The 12,408-nt window shown below is 40.2% G+C and overlaps 1 protein-coding gene across 2 annotated transcripts in view; it reads right to left on the bottom strand.

The window, feature by feature from the left end:
* SEL1L3 (SEL1L family member 3) overlaps positions 1-12,408 on the bottom strand; it is a 108,258-nt gene that overhangs the window by 71,266 nt on the left and 24,584 nt on the right. For both annotated transcript variants that reach the window (XM_025290229.3, XM_025290228.3), the window contains exons 3-6: positions 6,853-6,979; positions 4,831-4,952; positions 4,360-4,475; positions 2,011-2,069 (exon numbers count right to left, since the gene is read on the bottom strand). In XM_025290229.3, coding sequence (XP_025146014.2) covers positions 2,011-2,069; positions 4,360-4,475; positions 4,831-4,952; positions 6,853-6,979 — 424 coding nt within the window. The remainder of the gene's footprint in view (positions 1-2,010; positions 2,070-4,359; positions 4,476-4,830; positions 4,953-6,852; positions 6,980-12,408) is intronic.

Here is a 12,408-nt window from a genome sequence, read left to right as displayed (position 1 = left end):
AGTGGTTAAGAATCCGACTGCCAACACAAAGGACACAGGTTTGCTCCCAGGTTCAGGAAGATTCCACATGCCACAGGCAACTGTGCGCCATAATTTTGAGCCCGTGCATCCCTGAGCCTGTGTTCCACAACAAGAGTGGCCATCGAGATGAGAAGCCCGAGCACTGCAATTAGAGAGTAGCCCCCGCTCGCCGTAACTAGAGAAAGTCCACGCAGCAACGAGGACCCAGCACAGCCAAAAATAAATAAATAAAATTTAAAAAACATTTCTGGGGCAGAACAGGGCACTTGAAGAGATTTCCAAAGGGGCCACACATCATTCGTTTCTCCAGAGTAAACTCCCTGCCCTTCCTATTCTCAAAGTCTTCATAGAAGAGCCCATGGTGGCCCATTATATAATAAAACTCCTATCTATTGAATTTCCCTGACTGGTCTAAATCCACCTGGTGCCCTTGAGACTTCTGTTCTGTCCTAAGACCTTGGCCTCTGTGCGTCAATATTGCCATCCAGTCACCCCTGACTTTCTCTTTGCAAGCTAAGGAATACCACTGCTTTAGCCTCTCTCAGTAACTCTAATCCATTAATCTGGTCATGGACATAAGAACTGTTCTATGCGTCCAGGGCCTGACATAATTGTTTGATTTAAATGTAAAGGGAAATAGTGGGGGAGGAAAGTAGAGTGTGTGCTCCCTGCTCTCCGGTCATCACTCCTCTTTGCCTTCCTTCCTTTAATAATTGGTTTCCAAGAAAATCTGGACTGCTCAGGGACTCTGAGTGAACAGAGCCTGTTTGGAAAGACCGTTTTATACTTGGTGTTGTGAAATGACTAAACGATGAAGAATGAACCACTTTGCCACCCCCCAGCCAAAGTACCCAACCGTCCTGATTTTCTTCTTTTTTCTTTTGGCCATATAGCACAGCATGCAGGATTTTAATTCCCAGATGAGGGATTGATTCTGTGCCCAGTGCAGAGGAAGTCCAGAGTCCTAACCACTGGAGTGCCAGGGAATTCCTCTGGTAAGTTGTTTAAAATTATACATACAAAGCTACTAATTTGTGTTTCTGTTTTATACACACACACACACACACACACACACACACATATATACAGGGGCTTCCCAGGTGGCTCAGTGGTAAAGAATCCGCCTGCCAATGCAGGAGATGTAGGTTCAATCTCTGGATCGGGAAGATCCCATGAAGGAGGGCATGGCAACCCATTTCAGTATTCTTGCCTGAAAAATCCCATGGACAAAGGAGCCTGGTGGGCTATAGTGCATGGGGTCTCAAAAGAGTTGGACATGACTGAGCAACTGAACAAACTATTTATGTCTCCAGATCTCATTGTAAATTCTTCCTTTCATGGCACCATGATGAGGTATCCTGAGTTCCTAAAGAACTCACGCCCCATGGTTCTACCACTATAAAACCCACTCTTAATCAGGGATGCAGAAGCAAGTTAAAATTATGACACACAAGGAAAAAGACCCAATCCTCAGTTTCTGTAACTCTCATAGAGAATGATTATATCAAGATGAAAAGTTAGCCCAATATCAATACTTACATACATTTCAAATTTAGATTATAAACATAAATATGAAGGCTGTCTGCTTTTATGTTTTACACTAAGTCAAAGTTATCAACTCCTCCCAGTAAGCAACATTAATACTTTGATTTGTTTTCTAGAATCCTTTGTAAACGATAATTTTCAAAGAACACGAATTATGCAGTGCTATGAAAGGAAGAATTTACAATGAGATCTGGAGACAGAACTAGTTTCTCTTGCTTGGGAAAAAACAAAAAGAAGGTTGTGGGGAAAACAAGGAAAGTTTGTGGGCATTTAAAAAAGAAAAAAAAAGGTACAAAGATTAACTACAAGGCAGACTAGTTACCATTTGTGCTTGGAAAAGCTGAATCAGATGGGGTAGGAATAACATTAGGGTGCAGGGCTAACACAGGAAGGTTCCTTAACCCTCACCCAGAAAATTTTGACACAATGAAAAGCCACACTTACCTAATGGTCTGATTATGGTAGTCTTTCAAATCCTGCCCAGTGCTGGTGGTTACTACTATCTATGTTGGGAGAGATACACAAGGATTAGTAATGCTTCCAGACCCCACACCATAAATACCGTCCTGGGGATGAGTTACTCATAAAATATGCTTCATAGTCTTTTGTTTGATCATTTTCTGCAAAAAACAAAATAGCAGTTTACCAACCCTGTGTATATTTTGAGACTTAAGAAATTTAATTTCTCCAAATGACTTGAGATGATAAAAATATCTATAACATAGTTTCCCCCAGGGGGTTGTACACACTTCCAAACTTTGAGTCAAAAGATTCTTTTGCTGAATTCGTGCTTGAAAGCTTGTTGCATAGAAAGACAAAGAAAGGTGTAAGCTACTTCCTCAGCACTAAGAATCGTCACCATCACTTCAATGGTGACAATGTTTTCATCGTGAGTGTTGCTAGCTGTCTTGCATTCTTCTCGTGTCTGGACTACAACATAAGCCCTTAAGGTTAGGGGGCTCTTTGACTCCCCAGTGCTACCACAGAGCAAGTGTTCAGAAAACACATTCTGGCTTAACTAGATTCTCAAAGATGTAGCTCCAACACCATGTCTTTGAAAGAAAAGCTAACCCAGAAAAAGCAGTCCAATTCAGCCACAGACACCGTGTTGTTTCAGAGAAAAAAATGACTCAGACCAATTGTCTTTCTAAACCAACCATTTACTTTAGACCAATGTGTCCATTTAGTCAAAGTAATGAATATAGTGGTCTTATCACAGAGCTGGATTTTGTGTAGAAAAACAATAAGTATTATTTTGGAACCTATGGGTATCAGGGAGAGCAGATGGGATGCAAAGATAAAAGGGCAATTGGTGAATGTCTACTAAAAAAAAAAAAAAAAGCTAGCTTTTTTTTTTCTTTCTACTCCATCTGGTCTTCCTAACTCTTCTCTCCCGCTTTACCCAATCATGTACTCTGCCATTAGTTAAAGGATTACTTTGATTTACTCCTCTGTTTAAAAAACTTCAATGACACCATGCTGCATGGCAAGAAGAAATTGGAAGTGAGCATCCAATGATGGGCTAAAATATCTCCTCTGTTTCTCCATTTAAACTCTGTGCCCCATCTGTAGGAGCCTTCTTTAGGAAACCTTCCCTGAGCATCCCAGCATGAAGTTGGATGTCTCTCTTCTGCGAATGAATATGAATCATCTGGCAATTAGGCTCACCTTATGACACCCCTTTACCTGCTCTATGTGACTTCCATAAATAGTCTCTAAGCTCCTGGATCATAGTGCCTGGCATACAGCAAGATCTGTGATTTGCTCTGATGATTTGATACCTAAGTGATATGAGGCACTGAGCTGACCTTAAGAGAGAGCAGCAACCAAGCTATAATGCCATCATAATCTTCATGCAAATGAGAAGCTAAAACTCAGACCACAGCAATGTCACCTAACAACATTAAGGAAACAAACATACAAAAAATGCCAGCTAATGTCTTACAGACTCTCCTCAGTTAAGCTACAAGGACTGACCCAATTTCTCTTCTCTTTAGAAAAAGGGCATGTGATAAACCTAACCACCAAGGGAAGTCTGTGTATTCTCTAACACAGAAGACAAACAAAACGTCTTTTCTAGTTTCATTTTCAGAAAATCACAAATCAGCAAGAAAAGCTGTTAAGAAAGTAACCAGAAAAAAGGTAGTACACCAGTATCATATATAACAATATAAAGGAATAGCATTATCTTCAATAATAACAAGAGATTTGCCATAATCCATAAAATCTGTGTTATAAGTGCTTGAAACTGTTATGTGCAGTGTTTCGTAGTACAAAGTAGATAAAGAACGTCCGCCTCATCAGAATTATCACTCAGGTTTGTTGGTTATTATTTGTTTAATGTCAAGCACAAGCAATTGTTTTCACTGCCAAAAACAGTCAAACCACTTCTTAGCTGAGCGAACCAATAAACTTCCTATAAAAAAGTTGTAGATTTGATAACACTATATAAATATGGCCAAGGCTGTTTTACCATTTTTCTCCTCAAAGCCTATTTTGCTAGGAAAAAAGGCTTGAATTGCTCAGATAATTGTGGTTATATAGCTAGATGTATTATTCATTCACAATATAGTCAAAAAAAGCACTTTAAAAGTTAATTAAATGGGATAGAATGCTTATGATTTAAGATTCCAACTATAAAATTTTTTATTTAAAAAAAGCATTATGGTTGTAAAAGTTTATCAGTTACCACAAATTTGTTTTTGCAGATTTCTTAGCTCCCTGACTTTACAGCAATGCTTAAAGTTAAGTGATGGTGCTGATATGATTCATGATGGAACATGCTCTTGGTACCTGACCGCCATTAAAAGAGATATCCAGGCGAAACCACTCCTTCAAAGGTATGGTGAATTTCGTTTTTACAGCAAGGTCTTCTCCTTTGACAAGATGCATTTGAATATGCAAGTAGCCTAAAGGGAAAACAAAATTTTGTGAAAATGACAAAGAAACTTAGAAGTGAAAGAAGTGGCTATATCTTTTCAGTGATTTTCCAAAACTGCTATGACTAGATCACATTCTTTCTTCCTTTAAATAAAAGCAAAATGAAACAAAACAACAAAAAACACCTAAGTACATTAGTCTGTATTGAAAATGTTTGTTTTAAGCTTCCGGAAAAAGTTGAACTTGAAGCCCATATTTGGAAACCATCATTCTTTACTGCATAGCCACAATGACAACATTCCTTATTCTAGACAGACATATTGGCCAAAAGACAGAGCGTAAGAAAACCACATTATCGTTCTAAAGATTCTATTTCATACTTACCCTCTTCAGTAAGAAATATAGAAGGTGTGCCGTACATCTCATTAGAATCAACAAAGTACAGAATCCCACAGAGATTGGCCTTGCAATAATGGAGTAAATAAAGCCACAGTGAAACGGTAAACCTGCAAGAGTGAGGAGAAAAAAAATTCTGCAGATTGATATCATCCAAGAACAGGTAATTATAGTTAACAATGACCAAGTAAATTGCTTTTTTTCCATTGAAGGGATGAATTTGCCTTCATGCTCATCATGGGAGATCCACTTGCAAAGCTTGATTTTAGAAACAAAGGAGGTAGTTATAGTAACTGCGAAAGACAGGAGTTAAGCGTCACTGTACAAAACTAGCAGACATTGTACCTTGCACCAAAAACTCTTCCTATGCCTTTTTGAGAATCACACAGACCTGCCATTTGAATACTTGATTAAGGCTTATAAAGCCAGACACAGACTAAAAATCTGGGTTTTAATAAGAGGTGATTTGATAAGAAGCTATTCTAATTTCAATGATTAAAAAAAAAACATAATTAGGGCTTTTTGAGCAATTTCATTTCTTTCAAAGATAAAAGCCCTAAGGCAGAAACATGTCATAATCTGCAAATGGCATTGCCATATGCTAATAGGACCCAGAAATACTATTTTAATGCACACATGAGGTTGTTTGGTATCACAGTTCTGGTTGACCGATATGGAGCAACTACTCTAATTGTTCCATTTCTGGACAAGGGCTATTTTAGTTGAAAAAAATACACTGTCCATCTGTGATTTGCCAAGTGAGGATAAAATAACAGTAGTCAACTTCAAGAGGAAATATTTTAGCCAAGCTTTGTGATCCACGAATCATTCAACAAATATTTGCTGTTTGAACACTTGCTTGATGTCACATATTGTGCTAGTGACCAGCAGTTTAAAGATGAGCTGAGAGCAATTGTGTTTTGTGAGTAAAACATGAATCAAGGTCAAAACCAGTACAGAGAATGCTCTCCATTTCCCCAAAAACCAATTCACAGTTTGGGTTAAAATGGCAGCGGCCCCAGATTCTTTGGGGATTCATCCCAACAAGGCCTTAGAATGTTAGAATATTCTGGGCTTTATAATCTGGCCTCCAAATCAGTGATAAGATATACAAACAGATGGTGCCACACAGCTCCCTCCTGACCCACCCAGCTGAGCAAGCTCATGAAGATAAGTTATTACAAGGAAGCTTAGCAAGAACATACGCTTAGTAAAGTGACTCAAGATCTTTCTACAGCCAGCAGCATGGGAAGAATTAAATCACTCTGCTGAATCCATCCGGTCTGAGGTGAACCATGAACCATTTTCAGCATCTTCAATTCAGCAGAAGGAAAAATATATATATATATATCTGGGTTTTGCTGAAATCAATGGAGGAGATCAGAAGTTGTGAGATTTCAAGCAGCTCATCCAATCTTCCAAGGCAGAAAAAGCAAAGCAAAAGTTGCAATCTGGCAGGGCTGTGGCTGGCTGCATCTGACACCTTGCAAAGCCTCAGGCTCCAACACCTGACTCCCTTACTTAGGTCATTCCCAAGACTGGCATACCAGTCATTCCGAGGCAAACTGGGGATTGCTAAGTGAGAGAATGATTTCCAAATGCATTGAAGTTTTTGGGTCCACAAATTCTGCCTAAGCTATGTAGAGCTCATCATTTCCTCAAAGCATATTACAGAGTAGGTCCTCCTAAGTGGGTCCACTAGCCTGCCCTAGACTTCCCAGATGGTTCAGCGGGTAAAAAAATCTGCCTGCAATGCAGAAGACACAGGAGATGCAGGTTCAATACCTGGGTCAGGTAGATCCCCTAGAGAAGGAAATGGCAACCCACTCCAGTATTTCTTGCCTGAAAAATCCCATGGACAGAGGATCCTGGTGGGTTACAGTCCTTGGGGTCACAAAGAGTCAGACATGTTTGAGTGACTAAGTGTGTGAGTCAGATCAGCCTGCTCTGGTCCTCAGATAAAAAGAACATTATGGCCGCACTGACCCCCCATCACCAGCCCCTTCTTACACTGGGTAATCTATCCGCTGTCGTCGAGTGGCCTCCAGCTCTCGATTCTGAAATCTCAGGAACTTCTTCACAATGCCTGTGTTTTCTCCACTGGAGGCATAGAGAAATTCCAGGAGGGTAACCACATCTGTAAACAGCAAGACAGCTGCCTTTTAATTATTTCCAGAAAAACACGGCTTTCAACACCACATTCTTTCTGGAACCTACTGCCTAGCTCCAATCAAACATTTAAGTGAATCATCTGAAAATATCAGCAAACGTTTATGGCACACTGAATATATGCCAGGCACCCAAGACACTGTACAGAGCTATCTCAATTCATGTCCATAGCAACCCTACAAAGGAGAGTCTTCATTAGTCCCACTCTACAGATGAAAAGCCTGAAGTATAGAGAGATAAAATGACTTACCTAAGGTAACAGAGCTAATAAGTAGTAGAACGAAATTTCAAGTTTCCAGCTTAGATTCTATGTGCTTAACCACCTTACATCCTGCCCGTCTAAGGCTATGAAAACATTTTGAATTTGTGTAATAATACTAACAGTATGGTCCATACTAAATAAATAATAAATAAATATGTATATGTATTGTTCAGCGAGTCAAGTTGCACTTTAGATAAGAAAGGGAGTGGGTCCTGGAATTTCTTCAGCCCCCTAGGGCTTCTCCTGTGGCTCAGCTGGTAAAGATTTTGCCTGCAATGCGGGAGACCTGGGTTTGATCCCTGGGTTGGGAGGATCCCTTGGAGAAGGGAATGGCTGCCCACTCCAGTATTCTGGCCTGGAGAATTCCATGGACTGTATAGTCCATGGGGTCGCAAAGAGTCCAACATGACTGAGCAACTTTCACTTTTTCACTTGGGGTCTAAGAAGTCTTCTGACTCACAAGGTGAAACAGAGAGCATTGTAAAAGTTAAAGAAAAACCAGAGCTGCATTTCTGAATGCAAACCGATAATGATATCAGTTTGCAGCCTGGGGTTGTAAGTGAGAACTGCGAAAACTGCAATTTGAACTCTTACTTGCAGAGTGAACACACGGCCCAGGATCCTTTTCCCAACTAGGACTCCAGATTGCTGTCATTCAGGACTTCCCAGCACTGTTCAAGTCTGGATGTAGGTTTCAGCCCAATTTGGTGATGTATATGCTACTACTTCGGAGAAGGCAATGGCACCCCACTCCAGTACTCTTGCTTGGAAAATCCCATGGACGGAGCAGCCTGTTAGGCTGCAATCCATGGGGTCGCTAAGAGTCGGACACGACTGAGCAACTTCACTTTCACTTTTCACTTTCATGCATTGGAGAAGGAAATGGCAGCCCACTCCAGTGTTCTTGCCTGGAGAATCCCAGGGACGGGGGAACCTGGTGGGCTGCCGTCTATGGGGTCACGCAGAGTCGGACAGGACTGAAGTGACTTAGCATAGCATATGCTACTACTTCTCTCTAATGCTTCTATTTCTTCTTTTTTAATGACTGCATATTGAAATTGTTAAATAATCTTCTATTAAATATTGGAATTGTTGTGTAATGAGTGGAATTGTGTATAATGAGTGGTTTCTTTTGTTAAGGCAAAACACCATACCCTTCAAAACCAGAGTCTTTGGTAACAACCTAGAGGGGTGGGATGGAGAGAGAGGTGGGAAGGATGTTCAAGTGGGAGGGGACATGAGTAAACCTATGGCTGAGTCATATTGATGTTTGGTAGAAAACAACACAATACTGTAAAGCAATTAACCTTCAATTAAAAATAATTAATTTTTTTTTAAGAATTTAAAAAACACAAAAAACTAGAGAATCTTCCACTTTATTTTGCACATGTGGGAGAGTTCTGTGGCTCTAGAAAAGAGGAGTACCTATAACAAATCTTACAGAGAAAACTGAGTTATTTCATCTGTATTTGAAGTCTAAAAAGTTAATATGGACTTTTTATTTCCCATACTCCACCCCATTTCAAAGAAAAATTAATTCACTGAGTTCAACCTAGAAACAAAGATCATCTTTTCTCTTTCTTAAAATGCTCCTTGGTCTAAAGGTCTATATTTAAATGGTGGAAATAATCTGCTTTCCTGGTCTTCTTAGAGAGGGAAGAGTTGACTTTTGGGCAAGTTACCAAATGACAATATTGGCGAAAATTATAGGAGCCTGAGCCTGGGATAGAGGACACCCCAGCTCTCATTCCTCATTGGGGAAAAATGCTTCACTATATAAAGAGATACCTCTAGTTCATTATAACTTGGAAATCATAAGAGCAATGTTTTCATAGTCTCAGAGATACATTTAGAAACCCCAAAGGGTGGAGTTATTAATTCCAACAGAAATACTTCAAACTTTTTTCTTTGCAATTTGAGCTCGATGTGGGCACGTTGGACTTGCTGGTCAGTTATGGGAGCCAGGAAAGAGGATTAGGAATGGAAATACTGCAAGGGTGTCTTCAGAATCCAAGGAAAAAAACTGACCGAGAGGTTGATGTCAGCCCAAGCTTGGCTAGCTTCCACCATGGTGAGCAAAACATAGGAGACCAGATGGCCACGTCAGCCCCCTGGGAAGCCTTCTGCTGGTGATTGCTGTTGAGTTATCTAGTATATAGTAGAAAAATTCATCAGAGTGAGCAGGATTTGATTCTGCCCCACCTGACTACAGTAAAAAAAGGTTTCATAAAGGAGGTTTCCAAAGTGAAAGGAGTCAAAAGTGAATGTTGATGAGCCTTTCCTTTATCCTGGGATCAAAGTAAAGCTAGTTGAATAAGAGAACTTGCAGCAAAAGACTGTGGAGGGAAAATCTAAGACCCAAAGATCTAAAATAATTTTACAATAACACATATCTTTTGTGTCCAACAAAACCAAAGTGATGATGGTTTTCTTGTAAAATCTGTAGCTTTAATAATAGTTCTATGATTTGGAGTTCTATTACAGTTTCCCTTAGTACAATATTGTCTTCCCATTTCATTAGAAATAATGAATAAAAAGGAAAAATTTTGGAGTATGGAAAGACTTGAGAATTCATCTGCATAAAATGCGTCAACATAAAATATTAGCCCAGGATAAATAACATCCTCCAGGAACTGATTGGCTGCTTGGACTGCTATAATTGATTTGTGATGACTATCATAGGCATTAAATGGTAAATAGCAGTAACAATGCCATTGCCCATTGAAGGATTTACAGGTAGGTAAACTCCAGTTCAAAACATGGGCTCAAAGAGGTTAAATGAATTGCTAACATAGAATGTAAGCTCCAAGGCAGCAAGGACTTTACTTCATTCTTTAATCCATCCTCAGAGCCAGAACAATGGCCAAAACATGATACAGGCTCAAAAAACATTTAGGGAGTGAATGGATGAATGAACAAATGAACACAGCTGTGGACAAATCAGGATCTGGATCTGCGTCTCTTTCACCCAACATGTTCCATAATTCTACAATGTTCCCCATGCCCCCCAAGCCAAAAATTAAATGTCTCTTTTTTCAGATCCTTCCCCCAAATCCATTTCTTTGGCTAATCTTGAATGAGGAAGTTATATGGGGAAGAGGCATCATTGTGACATAAACACAAAATGCCATAGAATCAGTTCAGGTTTGGAACCCACTCCCTTGGCCACTTTTATTGCTTTGTTTCCTCAAATTTTAGAGCAAGAAGAAGCATTAGATTTAACATGGTGCAAACTCCTTCATTTGGAGACAAGAGAAGTGTTCGTGTCTTGTTAAAGGTCGTATAACTAATAAGAGACCCAGATATGACTCAAACCTGGTCTCCCACTGCAAACCAATGTGCTTGTTATTAAACCACATCACATCTCACAAGTCCTTCCAGAGAGAACTAGGGCTGATGTTCAGCTGGCATGCCCATGTGCGGCTCTACTGGTTGTTAAAATACTGAAATATGTCCATATTGTTTAGATGATGTGCCCCAACACACACACAATACCCACTCTGGCTTCTCCTTCAGAGTAGAATCTGGCTCAGTAACGATATTCAGCACATCCTGTTTCAGCACCAGGGCCAGTGCCTGGAGGAGCCTGCCTGGGCCCCCCCCACCTCATACTATTTGTTAAATGTTTTGAATATCACCCTGAGTGATATTTAAAAATATATATATCACCCTGAGTGACATTAAAAAAAAAAAAAAAGATGAGCACAATAAAGGACAGAAATGGTATGGACCTAACAGAAGCAGAAGATATTAAGAAGAGGTGGCAAGAATACACAGAAGAACTATACAAAAAAGATATCTTCATGATCCAGATAACCACAATGGTGTGGTCACTCACCTAGAGCCAGACATCCTGGAATGTGAAGTCAAGTGGGCCTTAGGAAGCATCACTATGAACCAAGCTAGTGGAGGTGATGGAATCCCAGTGGAGCTATTTCAAATCCTAAAAGATGGTGCTGTGAAAGTGCTGCACTCAATACGCCATCACATTTGGAAAACTCAGCAGTGGCTACAGGACTGGAAAAGGTCAGTTTTCATTCCAATCCCAAAGAAAGGCAATGCCAAAGAATGTTCAAAGTACTGTACAATTGCACTCATCTCACACACTGGCAGAGTAATGCTCAAAATTCTCCAAGCCAGGCTTCAACAGTATGTGAACCATGAACTTCCAGATGTTCAGGCTGGATTTAGAAAAGCCAGAGGAAGCAGAGATCAAATTGCCAACATCCACTGGATCATCGAAAAAGCAAGAGAATTCCAGAAAAACATCTACTGCTTTGTGGATTATGCCAAAGCCTTTGACTGTGTGGATCACAACAAACTGGAAAACTCTTCAAGAGATGGGAATACCAGATCACCTTACCTGCCTCTTGAGATATCTGTATGCAGGTCAAGAAGCAACAGTGAGAGACTTAATTTTCTTGCCTTCAGTCTTTCCCAGCATCAGGGTCTTTTCCAATGAGTCAGTTCTTTGCATCAGGTGGCCAAAATATTGGAGCTTCGTCTTCAGCATCTGTCCTTCCAATGACTATTCAGGACTGATTTCCTTTAGGATGGACTAGTTTGATCTCCTTGCTGTCCAAGGGACTTTCAAGAATCTTCTCCAACACCAGTTCAAAAGCTTCAATTCTTCAGCACTCAGCTTTCTTTACAGTCCAACTCTCACATCCATACATGACTACTGGATAAACCATAGCTTTGATTAGATGGACCTTTGTTGGCAAAGTAATATCTCTGCTTCTTCAAATGCTGTCTAGGTTGGTCATAGCTTTCCTTCCAAGAAGCAAGTGTCTTTTAATTTCATGGTTGCAGTCACCATCTGCAGTGATTTTGGAGCCCAAGAAAATAAAGTCTCTCACTGAGAGAGTCGGACACCACTGAGTGACTTTCACTTTCACTTTTCTTTAGAGATAGTCTTGAGGCAAAGAACTCATTGTTTTGTTGTTTAGTCACTCAGTCGTGTCTGACTCTTTGCGACCCCATGGACTATAGCCCACCAGGTCCATCTATCCTGGGGATTTTCCAGGCAATAATACTGGAGTGGGTTGCCATTTCCTTCTCCAGGGGATGTTCCTGAGGCTAAAAGTCTGTAAGGGGAACTTGAAGGAAAATAAGCTACGATTTTCCGACACAGA

The sequence above is a fragment of the Bubalus bubalis genome, chromosome 7 (assembly GCF_019923935.1).
Source record: "Bubalus bubalis isolate 160015118507 breed Murrah chromosome 7, NDDB_SH_1, whole genome shotgun sequence".
Taxonomy (NCBI): Eukaryota; Metazoa; Chordata; class Mammalia; order Artiodactyla; family Bovidae; genus Bubalus; species Bubalus bubalis.
This window is presented reverse-complemented; position numbering and strand designations above follow the sequence as displayed.